This window comes from Caloenas nicobarica, chromosome 4 (genome assembly GCF_036013445.1).
Source record: "Caloenas nicobarica isolate bCalNic1 chromosome 4, bCalNic1.hap1, whole genome shotgun sequence".
Classification (NCBI taxonomy): domain Eukaryota; kingdom Metazoa; phylum Chordata; class Aves; order Columbiformes; family Columbidae; genus Caloenas; species Caloenas nicobarica.
Window position 1 is genome coordinate 38,959,214 of NC_088248.1, and position 18,620 is coordinate 38,977,833.

The window sequence follows — 18,620 nt, forward strand, 5'->3', positions numbered from 1 at the left end:
AAAGGGATATTCCACACTGTATGACATCATGCTCAGCAATAAAAGTAGAAGGAAGGAGGAGGAAGCAGGGGGATGTTTGGAGTGATTGTGTTTGTTTTCCCAAGGGACTGTTAGGTATGCTGGAGCCCTGCTTACCTAGAGATGGCTCTAAACACCTGCCTGACAATGAGAAGTAGTGAATGAATTCCTCATTTTGCTTTGTTTGCATGTGCAGCTTTTGGTTTACCTATTAAACTGTCTTTATCTCAACCGAGTTTTTCCACTTTCACCCTTCTGATTCTCTCCCCCATCCCACCTGGGTAGGTGAGTGGCTGTGTGGTGCTTAGTTGCAGGCTGGGGTTAAATCACAACAATTTCTTTTATTTCTTATTTTAATTCTGGTCTCAAAAGATAAGATTGGTTATGCATGCAGTGTGCAAATGTCTGAGCAGATTTTGCACATGCCTGGATGTGCTTACCAGGCATTATCCAAACTATATATTTAAATGTTAAATTGCACATGTGCATACATTCTGATTATATAAATCTGTGAAGCATTTTGCAAGCTAAAGGGAATGTATCATGAACATCTGACCACAAGCACTCATTCTGTTATACTCGTATAGAGCTATTTAAGATAATACACAATGCATACACATAATGCACAACCACATCAGTTTAAGTATCATTTCGCTACTACCGTAGCTCTAGTTTGTCAAGTATTCATACAGTTGCAAAGATTTTCTGAAATGAAAATAAACATTTACAATAACCTTTACAATACTGTTCTAGCCAACACAGACACGCGGGCTTTGTGTTAGTTCTCACCAACAGCATTGCACTGTGTTCGCTCATACTCCTCAGTCAAAGGTCGGCCAGAATGCCAGTGACGGAGCTCATGAAATTCCTTGTATTTCATGAGCGAAGTAACTGCAGGATCATTGCTGAAATATACAAACATTAAACAGATCAGAAATTAAAAGTGTTTTCTGGCATCTCTAATGAAACATTCAAACCATTCAAAAAACTGGGTATTTATCAAAACACAATTTTACTGTGGCAGAAAACCAGCACAGGATTTAATTCTACTCCAAACATAGTATGTCGACATAGCCTCAGTTTTTCAGAAAGAATTAATAACAAACAAAGTAAAACCCCATTTTTTCACCTATTTTCATACACAATAATCACAGAATGCAATGTAACTGCATAACTCACACACTGGCTAAAAAATACTCATTGTGCAGCACAGAACCCACTTCCGTAAGTAGCAAGACAAACATAAAGGATAATATCTTCTAAATGTCTTTTCAATATTTTTATTTAATGTATTTCTTTTCCTGAAATAAATCTGAGCTTTGCAATTTAAAATAAGGCCTTTCAAATACAAATTGTACAGTTAGAAAAACAGTTCCAGAATGCAGAATAAGGATTAAAGACTACAATGCAAACAAGTAACAGTATATGGAAATACGGATATATTGGCTCTTATTCATTCATGTTCTGAACTTTCTGTTAGTATTTACACTAGTACATGTAAATGTGAAATTTTACTTAGTCATAGCAAAAGCAATTCTACATGTGTACAAATTGAGCATAACTTGGATGGAAAGTGCATAATACCATATAATGTTATTTCACTAGAATAAAACTTAAACCTGTACCTTTCTAAAACAGGTAGGTATTTCAAAACATCTCCAGCATACTCTTCAACAAGATCAGATTTCACTGAGATTAGTCCAATGTTAGGAATTTCTTCTTCATTGACTTTACAATGTAAAAAATAATTAATATTATTTAATTAAGAATACATATAACTGCACATCATGCTTGAAAATTCTGTCAAGTTACATTATAAATGAAACTCTATAAAGTAAAATTTGCTAAAAGTAAGCAGCAGTTCACTAGTTCCCCTTTTCCTCTTTCTTCTCAAGCATGGGAAGAAGAATGAAGCAGACATCACTACTGCCTCCAAGTAGATATTCTCATAATCTATTTCAGACACCTACGCTAATTCTTTGGATGCTACAGCCCATCTCATCTCACGGGCATCTACTTTCCTGCACTGATTCCATAAAGACCCCAGTCTCCTAAACAGGGATGTTCAATGGCGCTTACGTTAGATGACTAGAGACGACATGTTAAAATGGTGCATCCTTCCCACATTTGAAGTCTAGCCACAACTTCAGTCTTCAGGGTCTCCAAAGGAGATACAGAAATACGCAGCTCAAATGCTGTGCCAGAAGATGCCTTAATTTCCCACAGATAACAAAGAAACTGTCTTTTTTTTGCCCATTAGAGTCTACTTTGCCTACTTGATGTCTTTGAAACTAGACGAAAAGCACTCACAAACTTAAGTAGAATTATATTCCAGCCTTTACTGAACTTATCAACTGTCTCTTCTAAAGATTTATACAATTTGATAGGTTTAAAACAAACATTTGAAAGTTGTAACAAAACTGGTTCTCAAGAAACGTCAGATATCAGGCAAAAACCTCTACCTACTCCTTTCAGATATTCAGAACAGGTCTTGTAAGTAAGGGAAGGAAACAAACCAACCCTGAGACAACTCTGCACTTCCACAATTACGGGCTAGTAAACAGGATGATGGTGTAATTTAAGACAGTTATGGGTAAGTCACATTTCTACAACCTTCAGGGATTGCAATATGAGCTACAGTGACAGCTGGACTCTCTACCACTAGGGCAACAATTCTGTATTTCACTTAGTTTGCTGCTCACATGCCCAATACCTGCATAACCCTATATCCAAATTTACAAATATGTTCTTCAGAGACAGACTTCCTGCAGCATAATTGTTATTTAATTATGAGTAATAATTATGCTTTTTACTGTTATTTGTATTACACTAATTGTAATTTTTTTGCAACATGTACAGTAGGTTTGGGCTAGCAATCATGGACCTAAACCTAATTTCTACCGAACTTAATAACAATACTCGTGCTGTTTACAGTGGAGTCAGAATTTCACCCAAAAGGCCTGGTCAGATTTATTTTGGCATCAACTTCAAGTTTTGCTATTGGGTTGAAAGGAAGGAATAGAGAATCCACGAAGCATGGAGTAGATTTTTTATCGGGATAAAATCAGATCACTACTCCTAGAACTTGTAGTTATAGTAATGAAGAACATGCTTCTAACTCTCCAATTTGTGGAGTTGTCAGTACCTCTAAATAATGTCTGTTTCTCATCAAGAAATAGCCGGGAAGTCTTTCGTATTGGGAAAGCATCTCCAAAATTGTATTTCACTGCCAGTTTTGTTACAGTGTTCCATAAGCATTGGTATTCATTCTCTATTTCCTTCCCCAGTTCCTTTCTGAACTCTAATCCTGCAAAGCGAAGAAAAACAAAACAAAACTTTAAAATTAAAAGTTTCCTCAAACAGAACCTACCTATTCACCTATACAGCATCATGGACAGACTTTAGTTCCATCCAAGGTCTTTGGTCATTAGAACAAATTAGAACAGAATGTTGTACATTCACAGTTTTTAATAGCCCAAGGTATAAATAACTAAATGTACTTAAAAGATGTATTTTGGAAAAAAACACCAGATTTAGACTGACTGTGGAATCATAGAATCTGCAAGCTGCACAGCTAAAGAAGTTTCTCTCACCTTCATTTCCTGCAGGGTAGGATCTTGAATTAATATTTTTCTTTTTAGTGCCCAATAAAAGGTATCTTTATAAAAATAAATGCTTCATATTCCTAATTTATATTTCCTTAAAAATTCCTCTACTCTTGCTTTACTGAGGTACATACAGGACATCTTGTGACTAGATTCAAAAAGAAAGGGTTCTGATTTACTATCAGACGGATGGACTCATGACAGAGGACTTCAGGCAAACAGAATTACTCTCAAAGAACATTTGCTACAAATCTTTTTCCATACTTTTTCACTCGGTCAGCTTTTATAACTCTTTTTTTGTGGATTTTAACACAACTGATGGTGTTCTTAAAGCTCAAGCTCTCAATTTCATGTATTTATAAGACAGGATATAATTTTGTCTGAATCAATCTCATCTGAAATTAAAAATGTTATCCAATGTCACAGTGACAGTAGGGATAGAATCTAGCTTCCATTTTGACTGTGTTGCACCAAGACAAAACGAAATGGGTAGAAAACTGTCCAAAAACCAAACAGTTGAGAACATCCTATAACAGTGATGCAGAGTTCTTATTACCTAAGCCATATCACTCTTCCTTTGCATAAGTACAGGTAGCATATCAAAGATATGACATGGTAAAATATTCTGAATGAGTACTAGTAAAAGATGCTTTCACATATGATTTTCTACACTTGGCTATAGAAAAATGTTTCTTTATTATTCCATAAAGTGTATCCATTATTTTATGGGTAATTAGAAAATTGTGCTCATTTCTGCTTGTACAAGCAGTTTCATTCTCATTTTGCAGCTTAATAAGGTTAGAAATGTAAGAAAGAAAACTGTTCAACAAAGATAAGTACCTTCAGTGTATTCGACCTCATAGTAATGAGCAAGATTCATGAGCAGTGAATCATCATTTAAGTCAGGCAGGTAAGTTAAATCCAATTTCCAATCATTTGTATCACTTAGCTGTATCAGAGCAAAATGCATACACAATTGTTGCTGTTAAAAGAAAGCAAACAATTAACTCCTATGGAGCACCTTTTCATGTGGCAGGATCAAAGCATCTCCAAAGCAAGGTTAACTACCACATATTATATTGACAGGAAAAACAACACACTGTTACTTGACTTCTCCATGATCAGGAAACTGCTTTCACTGTTTTCCTTCACTGTAATAACCAACTTCAAACAGTAAGAAGGCCTGCCATCAAACTTTCCATATTGGATAAGACCAAAAGGTCCATCTAGCTCAGCACCCTAATACTAATGCTGGCTAACTGGAGATGTCTAAGAAGAGGTCAGGTAAAGAGAGGTTGCTCCAAACAGTCTCCTAGCCCCACTGATCTATGGCTCACAAGATTCTTGAACCAGGTAAGGTTTGTTTCCAGCAGGTATGTAACGTTCTTTGGTCTCATCAGATGACTGAAGTAGCATGTAAAGGAAAAATGGAAACAGAAATGTCATTTGCACCTGATGACAGGGGAAGTAAGACAGTGCTACACATACCATTTTTATTAATGGTAAAACTTGATCAGTCCAGCAGGATTTCAGGATCCTTATCTGAGCTCTCTGTGAAAGAGGCATGTGAAGAAGTAATGCCACTGTAAGACATTGCATTCTACAGAGGTCAGCTGCTTCTTCTGGAGATAGGGGTTTACTTCTTCCCTGCTGAGAGATAACCAATAAAAAGTTGACCATGTCCTTCAGTAAAATAATTATGTGTTTACCTCTACTTAATTCAGTGGTTTGCACTTTGTTAAAGCAGCTAATAATTTTGATCTATTTAACCAATTTATGCATTGTAAATACTTGTGGATACACTTATTCAAAATGAACATTCTTGTAGTACGGTTAGATGCAGTTCCTTTATAAAGAAAAAAAAAATCTTTTCCAAAAAGAATATGACTAAGAAAATCAAGGCAAAACTTAAAAGTAATTGTCTGTGTGCCTGGCTAGAAATGCTTTTATTTCAAGAGGAAAAGTTAATATCTAGGTATAGGCCTACACTCTTTTCTCAACTGCACAGCAAAAAGTCTGTACAGAAATCCAGCTGTGCTAACCATTCATAATTATCCTGTAATCCACTGAATACCTGTCTCATAAAATATTACTGATACATTGCATCTGTGTTAACTTGATGAAAACATAAGGTTCGTAGTATGGTCACAAAAATGATGTCATGATCACATCTAGAAAGACACCTTTCTTCTGACATGTCTTGCTAACTTGAGGAAAAGTCTATTCTCCTGTAAAAGAAATTTAGGAAAACAAAAATAATGAGCCGCAACCACCTTCTTATGTAAAACCTCCTATGGCAGTAATTGCTCCTAAGGGAAAACTTTCCCCAGGAATAGCCACTGTGGCAGGGGGGACAGTGCCACCCACAGACAGATCACGCACCTTTGGAGAAGCTGTGGCCACAGTAATCATCTGAACCAGATCACTTACTGAGTGCAGCCACAAAAGAAGCAGCTAGGCCTCTCTTCAGCTTGGGATCTAGAAAGACAGCCGTCTCTCTCCTGTTACCAAAATGCTTATGGTCACTGAGCCGAAAAAATATTTTAAAAATTCTTACTCTTGCTGATTGCTTTGTCTTTGCTCCCACGGAAGTATCTGCATTTTCCAACATGTCGCTGTATATTGTTAATCCCACAGCACAAGAAAGAACACAGACCACACGCTGAATGTCAGATCCTTCAGGCCACAGTTGTTTCAACAGAAGGACAGCCTGGTGAACCTGTAGTCATAACATTATGAATAGCACAACCAACCACTATAATAAAAATTTTAAAAACCCCACAAGTCTTTACAGAGTTCCATCAGAGGAGAGAAAAAAATGATATGAAAACTACAAAAGGAAAACTGGGCACAATCATTTGTAAAAATAGCTCTTTTTTTGTCACGTCCTTGAGGGCATCAACAGACCTGACTATCCCTGCCCAACCACTGGGGCCTGTCCCCAGTGCCCAGGGCCCCATTTCAGCCCCTCGAGGCCATCAGTCCCTGCCCCAGCGATGCTGCAGCATTGCCAGTCTCCAGCTCCCCATAGCCCAGCAGGCCAACAACCTGGTCTGGCCTCAGCCCGTTCTCAGGGGTGTGCCCAGTGCTGGGGGTTACAACTGCCCCCCAGCTGCCCTGCTCCTGGCCGGGGCAGCGGGACAGGCCCTGGCTACCAGCCCCTGCCCGGCTGCCTCCAGGGGAGATCCCGCCGGCTGGGTCCCGAGGGAGCAGCCACCTGCCCTCGCCGTGTCCAGATGTTTGTCTGCTCCTGGGGTATCTAATTATTGAACTTGCCTCAGGAAAGATAAGGTAGCCAGGCAGATGAGTTTCTGCTGACTTTAAAATGCTTTCTAAGTAACACCATTTTTTTCTGGACTGAAAATAGTCAGCTTGCTGGGCCAGTATCATTCCCACTGAAGTCCAAGGAAGCCTTGCTGCTGTTCTCTGCAGGAGCACAAGTACAGTCACAACACTGCAGTGTAACCTAACACTCAGGAAAATGGTAGGGGTATATTAGGCACTAAAGGCAAAATATTTACCTAAAATTACCGAATTTTTAAGGTTAAAATTTTGTAAAATGAGATTAACGAATCCATCACTTTATTCATGCAAGCACAAACCCTGCAGTTGCAATCAAGCTCTTAATAAAAATAAAAATCCCAGATTGTGCATAATTTTATAGTTCACAGTGTGCAAGCCTTGGCAGCTGCAACAGTGAGGTTTAGGTTTGGAGATGTCTCTACAGACAAGGTTACTGCTGGCAGCAGCACCAACTCTTGCCCTCTGCTGCTGAAGGCATCCTCCCACCCCCTGCCCCCAGGAGCTCCCCGCTGCCGTGGGGGTGAGGCCACAGCCCCCCAGGCAGCTAAGAGTGGATTTATGCCACAGATGGTGTTTTCTGCTGAAAGGGCTGGTTCCCATCTTCTACAACATAAAGGCAGTTGCCAAGATGGAAACATCCTTTAAGGGCCATCCCACCAACTAGCTTTCAGTTGAATCATCCTACTTTAGTGAACGGTAAAGAAAGCAGATTCAAGCTGCTGTGAGGAAGAGTTGGCCCAGTGAAGACCTTCTCAGATTCAGAGCGACACTTCAGAATAAGGAAGAGAACCCCCAGTTCTGGCTAGGAAAGAATTTCAGGTAAAGGAATGGAGAAAGACAGTCAGCCAGAGGACCAAAAAAACCAAAAGAGATCAAAAAGGTCCAATTACCTCTTTTTGTATGCTTTTTGGGCTCAGCTTGAGATGTTCATATAGACACATGGATGGTTCTTGATACCTGACTAGGTTTGCACAGGCATATCGCAGATCTCGTTCATGCTAAGAAGTGCAGAAGTCAAAGTTATATGCAAAAGTCGATAGATGCAATGCATCAGGGACTATCAGCCACAGCCAGGAACCATTCAGATATACAACAATCCTCAGCCTCCAACAAGCATCTGTTCTCAATAAAACTGATTTAAAAATCACATTCCTGGCCTAAATGCTGGTCTTGTCTGGCAATTACAAGTCAACTAAGATACTGAAGATATGGGAAAGGGTGTATTTGAGACTACAAATACAAGGATGTGGAATGAGACTACAGAGAACAGTGCAGGAAATTACCACCAATTCTGTTAAGGATTTCAAGACTAGTAGATTAAAGATACATAAAATGAGCACAGTATCAGTTCTTTATAATTTCAATGTAAAATATAATACTCATATTGAGATATTTTAATTAAAACTGCTAAGTAGAACTAACACCATTATTGTAAACCAAGACTGAAGTTGTGTAACTTACCTTTTGAAAAAATTCTCTGTGTTTATACACACTCTGAACATGATATCCATAAACTCTAAGAATATCATACTCCTGTCCTGAAGTAAGCACAACGTTGATTTTCTTTGACAATGAATGAGCAATTAAAATACATAAATAGTCTGTTTGGAGAGAGGTCAATCCTGTGTCAGATACAATGATGAAGTAAGGATAGCTTTTCTTCAGGAAAATCTCCCATTCAGATGATAAACAATTGGAAAATTCTGTATGAACGGTGGTGCCTGTGTTATTCCTCAAGTGTTCTATTAATGCAGTGCGTAAGAAAAGAAAATGAGGATACGGAAAGTACATCTGTTCTGCATCCTGTGGGAAATAAAACCAATGAAATTATTCAGTGAAATTTGTTGACCAAACAGAATCAAGCAGTTGGTTTTTGAAGGAATGCAGTGGTTTAAACACCAAACGAATATTAGTTGTTCATTACCTTGAAGAAAACAATGATGTATTTTGCTCCTTTTTCAGTGAAATCCTGCAGGAAGCATTCAATTTGATAGAAGAAGTTTAGATATTGTGTTTCCTCATCTGAAAACATAACTAGTAAGGAATCCCCATCTATCACAAAGAATTCAGACTCAACAAAGTCTTTTAACAGACTGACATACCTGAAAGAAAAAGAAATAGTATATATATAACACTACTCCAAGAAAAGCTGAGGACATGCAACAGAAGTTTGCTTACTAATAGACCTTAAAATAGATGTTTTTGTTAATTAAATCAACTAAACATTACAGGTATAAATTAAATCAATTAAGTCAATAGCAAATGATCTTTCTTGGATCTAAGGTTACTCCTAAATATCTTGCAACCCTTTCAGTTATTGAATGCATTGGCAATTGTCGTCTTTACACCTCCAGATACTTTTGTAGCATCGGAGGCTTCTGTGGAAACTGTTCTCTATGTCCACTTATGCAGAAAGTGTTATCTGTTCTATAAGAAATGCCCCACAGAAGATAAACACAAAATATATTTTGAGGGCCTTCCTGCCTGAGTTTCCAACTAAAAATAGCAAGTGGGTTACCAACAATTATCATGACAGTGACAACTACGTCCCTCATCCAAGGAATGTCTATGGCAAGAAAAATACCTTAGCAGCAAGAGGAATCAAATCATCACAATACGTTCCTTTAAGAGACCTAAGAAACAAAATACTTCTTCCCCTTCCCATTTCAGAAAACTATGAAAGTTGATTTCCATTAATAAGTCTTACGTCAAACTTGAAACAAATCCTCTTCACTGAAGATGGCAAGTATAAACAGAAAGCACCTCGGTAGTTTTTAATACATCATAGGACTTGACTGCGTTCTGCAGCTCTTTAAGAATCAATGGAAATCCAGGGACATGCCATTTTACCCATGACTGACCAAGGAATCTATTACATATTCCAATACTAATGCATAGCATGAGATCATCATTATTCTAGTGGTAAGAACGTGCTTGTTTTCTTCAAGGCTGTCAAGAATGCCTTACACACATCAACTTAGATCCACACCTGGGAAGACCCAGCTTTCCTTTCTAGTTGGAATCAACAGCCTCTGGTTTACAGGAGCAGTTTGTTAACTGACGCAATGAGCAGACTTCCAATAACAAAACCTCTGTAAACAACTGTCATACACATTTAAATTGTCTGCCTTTAATTAATACTAATCTCTTTAGCATGTCAGCTCCAGACTGCAGAGAAGACACTTCGCTGTCAATGTGAACAGCACTATTGCTAATCCTTTTCCATATCAAGCAGGGAAAGGAATTGGAATCTGAAGATGCAGAAGATCATGTTTGAAAACTGACAACCAAATACACAGAAGGTATATATGACAAGGAAAATTTCATAGGAAAACTGTTTTAAATGCTGTAAAACACATGAGGAAATGTGCTCCAAATAAGCACTACAGAGAATTTGAAAAAGAATAAATAGCAATAATTAAAATTGTAGATCAGTTCCTAAAATGTACAGATGATCTCTACTCTCAGGCAGACTTGCTATTGTATTAGGAATCTTCCTTCACATGGCTGGAGGAAGTATGAAATCATAAGCATGCCTTATGTCTCCTGATTTTCCACAAACCTAGGTGACGAGCACATAGCTTTTTTCTCCAAGGGATACTACACTGTGATGTCTACTTAGTTCAAAGAAACTATTTTTATTACATTTCTTTCCACAAACCCCACTGTACTTACTGAGCTCTTGATAGGCATGACCAAGTGTGTAGCCTCAAGTTCTCCAGAAATTCATCATGGTTTTTTTTTTCTAAAACAACCACACACACGGTTATTGTTGGAACCATATAACCATAACTCATCAATTAATAACAAAAGAGCCAAAAGGTAAGACACTGCAATAAAAGCTACCGACACAAACATAAGCTAATAATAGCTCCTCACCGCATCTTTGGGAACCACGTTTGTGCTGGAGAACTCTCAAATCCTTGCCTTCAGTTTGTGATGCCTGTGGTGTCACTTCTTCAGTGGTCGAGCTACTATAAGTGTTTCTGTAATGTGGATCTTTGACTTCTTTTTCTCTATCTTCCCCTTCTTTAAGCATCTGCATAACAGCTCCTTCTGCTTCGTCACTGGTGTCATCCTCCTCATCACTGTCACTTGTACTCCCACTCTCTTCATCTTCCTTTGTTGGAATGAAACCTATTTTCTCACTGTTGCTATACTCACTAACCATATCATAATTACCGACATTCTCATTTGCATTATTATGAATTACTTTCTTGAAATGATCTTCCGCAGAATCCATCACAGATCTTGATTCTGGCATTAAAAAAAAAAAAAAAAAGAAAACTCGAAGTAATCAAGAGATATTTTTCAGGAAACATGGTATGCTCTGAGGCTTCAACCATTAAATTATCTACTTCATAATCACACTGGAATAAAGCTTTAAGAAAAATCAGAAAGCATTTTGTGAACATTCTTGCAAGACACATTCATTTCATAAAATCAATAAATATTTTTATGAACTATAAGTAAAACATCAGCTTTTGTCTTTCTTAAAGTTTGCTAAAGAGGAGCATTAGATCTCTGTTTTGTGCTTTGCACGAAGGGACTCTTGGGGAGGTAGTAATAATTTGCTATATTAGCTATATTTACATGCTCCAAGGAATGATTCATGTTTCCTGGGTCAATTGACCTGCACCCACACCATTCATGCTAGTCCAGTCACAAGTAGGAACAGGCACACCACAACGTCATTACATAATGGGCTTAATCATGGTTTGGTATCAATCCCAATTTTTAATTCAGTTTTAGGTTTTGGTGGTTTTTTTTAAAGATAGAATTCTAGAATCTTAAGTGAGCATACAGCTGTAATGTTTAGGGTAACTCCTCACTTTACGAGGTCACGATGTTCAGTTCCTTTCAGCTGAAGAACAAACAAGCAGCTTGGGATAACTCTGCACAGTCCCTACCACATCAGTTCTTCTGAACTTCAGTTTTCTCCAGTCTCCATTCAGGTAACTGCCTCATGCAGTATTTGCCATTGCAATACTCATATGCCTTAGATATGGTTATTCTTCATTTTCCTGAGACAACAAAAAGACTATTTCTTCTTCAGACATCATTTTTAGTCTTACAGCCGTTCTTAAAACCTTTCTTACAAAACTAACAAAAGAAACTAAAGCACAACCTCAGTTTTTCAGATTTCACAAACTCAAAACTAAGCTGCAAATTTATTTTTTATTCGCACCTTGCATTAAACTCCTGGCATACGAAGTTGCAGAAAAGAAACAAAAATAGATTTTTATTATCTACTTGTAAAATATTGTACACATAGTGTGCTACATTAGACTGGTGTGCTCAACATAAGTTTACAGCTGAATTTTAATACCTATTTTCACAAAATTTAAGCTATTTATATACATACAGCTACATAAAGTCACCTTTTGTGTACCTGCGTCCATACTTTTTGTCAAGGCAGCAATAAACATGAGACTTTTCTCCATTTTCTTATTTAAATTGAAAAAGCTGTACGAAAGGCTTGAGAACATCATTCTGGGACGAGTAATGTATCTTCGCATCCTGAAATTGTCACTTACCTAGAAAATGGCCATCACTACTTCAGTAATCTCCTAAGGAAGTGTGATTTTCCACGCCTGAAAATGTCAAGTGAGCCATTTTCAAAGGAAGCAAAACTGCATCTGTACATACTCATGTACAGACTGCTACACTTCATTTAAAAAAAAAAAAAAAGGCTTAAATACTTTGCCACATCAGTGCTTTTCTGCAGTGCACACACTGAGATATGAGGTACCTGGGGCTACAGTGTGGGCAGAGGCAACCAGCTGGCCCCTGTTGCCCCTCCACCCTGGAGGGTGCTCCCTTGCCGCCTGCAAAGCCCCAGATGTTCCCCTGCACGCTGCCCAGCCCTTTTGTCCAGCCTTAAACCAACTGCAACCCTAATGCAAACCCCAACCCCAGCACCATCACTAAACCCAAACGCAGCCCCTCCAGACGTAAACCCCACCACAGCCCTAACCCCAATCCCAGTCTCAGCCCCGAACCGCAGCCTAAAGGCAAGCCTAACGGCAACTTCAGCAAAGCCCCGGCCCGGGCAGTACCTGCCGCCGCTGCCCGCTCCGCCGCCCGGCGCGGCCCGGCCGCTACCCCGCCTTTAAGGCGCTGCCGGCGGGCGGCCCCGGGGTCGGAGCCCGCGGCCGCCGCCGCCCGTCACACCAGCTTTCGGTTTCCGTTCCCGGCTGCTAAATTCAGGTTTCTTTTCCGAGTTGCCGGCAGAAATGTGTGCTGAACGCGGCACTGCCCAGTTATCACCGGTATTTCCTTGCTTCCATTCAATTACGCAGCTTCAGGTAATAGTCCAAGAGCCATTACACCTACATTGCTTAAGAATATTGTTAATGCAGATTGAATATACAGCGCAGAAAATATTAATTCCTATTTTTGTCCCTTTATTGACCACAATCTGTTCTTCTACCAGCCTGCTTTCTTAAAGTAGAAACTAAGTCATATACTTTACACAACTTCTAGCATCTCCAGCAAATCCTTTAGCAGGAACAGTACTGCATCCCTATCAGTTGAAAATAGTGAAGCCTCAATTCACTAGGGAACCTGGATACCCAAGTACTGTTGAAACAGCATTTAGGAAGCCAGAGTTTATGTATCAGATTGTCTTGGTGGGAAGTGAAAAGCCCAGCTCCTCTTTAGACCAGATATTTGTGCAGGAAATGACAGAGGAAACCACTGGGGTTACATGTGTAAATAGTCTCCTCGTGGATCCAGGTAACGTTTTGGCAGCCTCTCTGGTGGACAGCTGACATGTAACACTTGCCAGGCAAGCAGACCAGAGGTCTTTTCCACATCCTGCATTTCCTTTGAGACTTGTACAAAGAATGCTACAGTACAGTAACACACCCACAGTACTCCAGCATATCAGAATTGTTTTGTTTTGCCAGCCAAGATAAGCCCCTACTCCCTCCTCTCAGCACACTTTCTTTTTCTTTTGTTGGTAACAATCCGGGAAACAACTGGAACTCCTAGTTTCCTTTCCTCAAATTAAATGGGAGATGATCTTTAGCCCAATGCTTCAACAGATTTTAATATAAGCTTCGATTAGGTTTGATTAGATTCAATTCTCCATCCCTTTGGATGATCCATTTCTGTTTAGAAGTGCATTTTAGGTCTGTTATTCACCAGACTGAAAGCAAGACCAAACACTTTACTTTCCTGAGAAACCTGGTGCCACCTCCATCAAAACATATTTAAGAAAGAGAAGAAAAAACAAACAAGCAAACCAAAACCAACAACAGCAAAAAACTCAGGTGGGGGTGGACAGGAAAAAAAAAAAAAAAAAAGGAGTGAGAAAAACACAAAGGCCAGGTCCCCCCATGGAGAACTCTATGCTGAAGCGGGTGGATATGCCCTGAAAGAACCGCAGCCCATGGAAAGCCCACACTGGAGCAGGTTTATCCTGAAGGACTGCAGCCCATGGAGAGAACTCACACTGGAGCAAGGGTAATGTGTCAATAAAAAATGTTCTGTCTTGACTAACCCCCCAACCCTCATCCCCCTGTACTGCTCAGGGAATGGGGATAGACAGAGAAGTTAAGAATGAAGGAGCAAAGTTGATGTGAGAAAGGCGAGAGTATGAGGAAAGTGGTTAAAATTTTATTTTTTGTTTCTCACTACCAAAATCTATTTTAATTGGTAATAAATTAAATTCCTTTTCCCCAAGTTGAGTCTGTTTTGCCTGTGACAGTAAATGGTTAGAAATCTCCCTGTCTTTGTGTTGACTCACAAGCTTTTCCATCCTATTTTCTCCCTCCTCCTGTTGAGGGAGAGGAGTGAGAGTAGAGCTTGGTGAGCATCTGGTAGTTGGCCAAGGTCAAGCTACCACACACTTTTAGATCTCTCTACATAATGCATGAGGCAAAGAAGGACAGGGTAGAGATAGATGCTTGAGATGAGGATCCAAGACAGCTATTCTTTCAAGCATGAATCACAGTGCCTCAAATCATTGAGCAGGTGGCAGCAACCATCTAGTATAGAGAGACTGCTGCAGAAATTTTAACTTGAGACATCTTACAAAGGGGAAATTCAAACTGTGAGTGCTCAGCAATGGTAATTGGAGACTGGAGAATGACCTAGTCCTGGCAATGGGAAAGCCTAACTCCAGAACCAGGTTAAACAATAGAAAGAGGAATGCCAGAGATGGAATGACTCTATATAAGGGAGAATAAATTCCCTTGTTGATAAAATAACAAATGCTACAGTATTGATTTGTAATGATACTACTGGTGCTGGAGCAACGTGTAGAAGGAATTGGCTCATGCCACATGTTTGCAGAGTCCCTGTAGAACTGCTTGTGGCAGTAGGACTTCGTCCAATGCGTTGTCCATTAAATCACTTTATGCTTAAGCACAAACGGGTATTTAATTCACCTCAAGGGGTACAATAAAAATTCCCCAACACTTACTTGAAGCTGTCATGAGCCACCTATCTTAAGCTAAGCTAAGCTCTCTCCTTTAAATAAACGTATAAATCCAAATTTTGCGTAAGTTGTGTCTCAACTGGTTTTGGAATCTAGCCCTAAATTCAATACAGATGGTGGAAAGAATAGTACATGTCTGAATGGGAGAAATTTTTGACCCAATGATGAAATTAAATATATAAATATTTTAATTTCTTTCATTCACCTTACTGTACCAACACAAAGTACAGAAAGTAGTGATAAGAAACCTGGTAATGCTTTGATTACTTTTCAAATGGTAGTAAGTGTAAAGGCCATACCCCAAGGAACCTTCTGCTTGTCTGGTCTAACACCAACCATAGAACTTTAACCACATTTCTCAGAGGTCATTTAAAGAAACACTAGAAAATGAAAGGAAATTATTAAATGTGCACATGCTTTTATGTAGAAGAAAAATGCTTAGTTTTCAGAGAGAGTTATTAGGAACACACTTTTTTTTAAATTAGGACCTATTAAGAATTATCAAATTTTTTAATTAGTATTTTTACTGTGCATTTTCTCATTGAGCTTTTTAAATGATGAAACTCTGGTCATGTTCATCTTGCAGTTTTTCCTGAACCTCATCATGAAGGGCTCTCCAATATCCAAGTATTTCTGTTCCAATTTTTAAGATCAGCTAGATTTTGATACACTTCTATTCAATTTATAGGAATAAGAAACGAGCCTCTCCTGAACTCTAGGGATCTGCATCTGCTTATACTGATTTACCCATTCATGTGAGATTTCTGAAGTGGGTTTTCAGCCCATTCTGCGTAGAAAAATTACTCTGCTTTCTAGCACAATGGTAAGCAAGAGACTAGAATAGGATTCCAACAGTGGTTTTGCTCTGGAGGAGGGAGGTATCAAGGTGGTTTAGGGGAGGGAACAGGCATGAGAAAACAGAGTGATATGGCCAAGAGGCTGATTGCATGTAAACAGGTTGCTGGGCAGAATGCTTGCCTAGCCATGCACCCGTACCTCACCAGCACAGGCTGTCCTCTCTGCTCATTAAACCTTCCTGGGTGGGGGGATACCTGTTCTGTGTCCATGTGTCTGTTCGTATACCTGATGGGAACACACACTATTCAAGTTAAGGGCATGAAATAAACTTTTCTGGGGATAAAATCTGTCGATCATCACTAAATTGCATGTGGCTGTAAAAGGAGAGACAAGTAATTTGACATTAAACAGAAAAGTATTCTTCATAAAATAAGAATGCCTTTCTCACGTGACTGATTTGAAATTAGATTCCCTACATGTTTGTCAAGCACATTGGCATCCTCAAAACCATTAATAAAATACAATCGATAGAATTTCATGTGCAGAACGGATGTATTTCAGAATATGGATATGAAATGTGTCCTTATAAGCCTACTAATTACATACTTGCAACATTGACACTTTCTGCATGAGCTTATACTTGCCATATAAGCAATTAGCGTTATTTCCAGACAAGAATGCAAAAGGTGAAATAGCTGTTTGTCCACTATTAAAAGCCATTAAGATGCCAGTTTTGAATCAGTGCTTTCATTACCAGAGAAGTCCAAACAGAAATGACATAAAATATAAATGTAGCCATATTTACACTCACAATTCTTCTCCAAACCATACAAAAAGCTTCTTGATACTTATTTAAGCACTATATCAATTTGAAGTTATAGAAAAACATCTAAAATCTTGAAGACTTTTTATTAAAGAAAAAAATAAATCATCTTCATCTAATTTTTTAATAATTGAGATTCTTTTTACACCATGGTAAATCTTTCTTCACTCTGTATATACAGAGTCGCTGTTCTCACCCACTTGTAATTTCAGTAAAAATGAAAATGATCTGAGATTTCACAAGTATGCTTTTTACCTCAGGATGAATAGTTGTTTCTTAAAAATTCAAATCTTTCAGGAATTATTGAGAATAATTTTAGGGGAAAATGGGACTATTTTTAGCTAGTATTATTTTTCTGTTTCTTTAGAAACCTCTGTTTTAAAAGGCTGTACACACAACTGTTATAATAGTTACCAAAGGAGATTTTCATATCAATCAGTCTTTATAGTGTGAAAGCATATTCACTTTGCCAACATAAACTAGTTTATTTTCTACACTGCAATCTAGTGGGGCAATGGAACTTTACTGGAGGCTTTGGCATTGTTCACATCTAAGAAAAGCAAACACCATAAAGACAGCCCAGCCCTAGAAATAAGGACTTGGGTTTTCAGAGCTGTCCATGAAGGATAAAAGATACCCCTGGACAACCAAGGTAATGCCAGTATCCTAGTCTCCCCAACACATCTTTGAAGGCCTCCCAGCATCTGGTATTACAGGTAGGTCCTACAGCAAGGCTGACTCCAAGGACATCTGGATCAGTGGACAAGCAGCAAGAACACTGATGGATGATGATGCTGCAGAAATATAGTTACTTTGCAAAGCTTTACTATGATTAATAGTAGGTAGTGTATGTGTTAATTAATGATTAGTCAAATTGTGTTGTAGCCAAACACTTGAAGGGTATAAGAAGCCTGTGTAAAACCTCATTCGGTGTTCCCCAGTTTGGCTGGGACACCCCATGCACATTAATACTTACCCTTGTAATTCTATACTTTGCTTCCCAGCCTCTTTCCTCAGCTGGCATGGACCAGCTGCAAAATTCATGTAACACAATATATAGGGCAGAAAAATTTTAATTAGTTTTGGTGTTAGACGTGTGTTTCAAGTCCTAGTGAAAGCTCACCAAGGTTTGGACTAAACTCTACCTATAAGTAGAATATAATTGTACTGATTCACTACAAATTATTTGTAACAGCCTACTGAAGTCTCTGATTACTCCCACACTACATATGCATCAAGCACATAGAATAACCATACTGAACATGCCTTACTCTTTCCATCTCATGATTGCAACAGAGGAAAACTGCCTTGGTGCACTGGGTGGGGACACAATAAGCAAACAGGTTTTGATTAGAGAAAGAACAACCATGGTAAGAGAATGTGGGCACTGTAAGCCTGATATTACATGAGATTATGTTTTCCCACACACAAACACACAAATAGTCCTCCAAGTCTTCCTGCCATCCATACAGCATTTTGTTGAAGTTACACCCTATGTCTGCTTATAAAAACAGAATATTTACCTACTGATTTCTAAAAGAGAAAGTCACTTCTCTTGTTTTCTCTTGTTTCATATCAGCTATTCTAGACACAATCAATAGGAACTGGCCAAAGTTCTCCACTGTTC

At 38.7% G+C, this 18,620-nt stretch overlaps 1 protein-coding gene across 1 annotated transcript in view; it reads right to left on the reverse strand.

Moving 5' to 3' along the window:
- LOC135988177 (probable ATP-dependent RNA helicase DDX60) overlaps positions 1–11,169 on the reverse strand; it is a 45,887-nt gene extending 34,718 nt beyond the window's left edge. The window contains exons 1-11 of the mRNA XM_065633919.1: positions 10,806–11,169; positions 10,602–10,671; positions 8,851–9,028; positions 8,388–8,729; positions 7,817–7,924; positions 6,181–6,342; positions 5,112–5,273; positions 4,464–4,605; positions 3,164–3,325; positions 1,644–1,746; positions 808–923 (exon numbers count right to left, since the gene is read on the reverse strand). Coding sequence (XP_065489991.1) covers positions 808–923; positions 1,644–1,746; positions 3,164–3,325; positions 4,464–4,605; positions 5,112–5,273; positions 6,181–6,342; positions 7,817–7,924; positions 8,388–8,729; positions 8,851–9,028; positions 10,602–10,671; positions 10,806–11,169 — 1,909 coding nt within the window. The remainder of the gene's footprint in view (positions 1–807; positions 924–1,643; positions 1,747–3,163; positions 3,326–4,463; positions 4,606–5,111; positions 5,274–6,180; positions 6,343–7,816; positions 7,925–8,387; positions 8,730–8,850; positions 9,029–10,601; positions 10,672–10,805) is intronic.
- Positions 11,170–18,620: the final 7,451 nt, after the last annotated feature.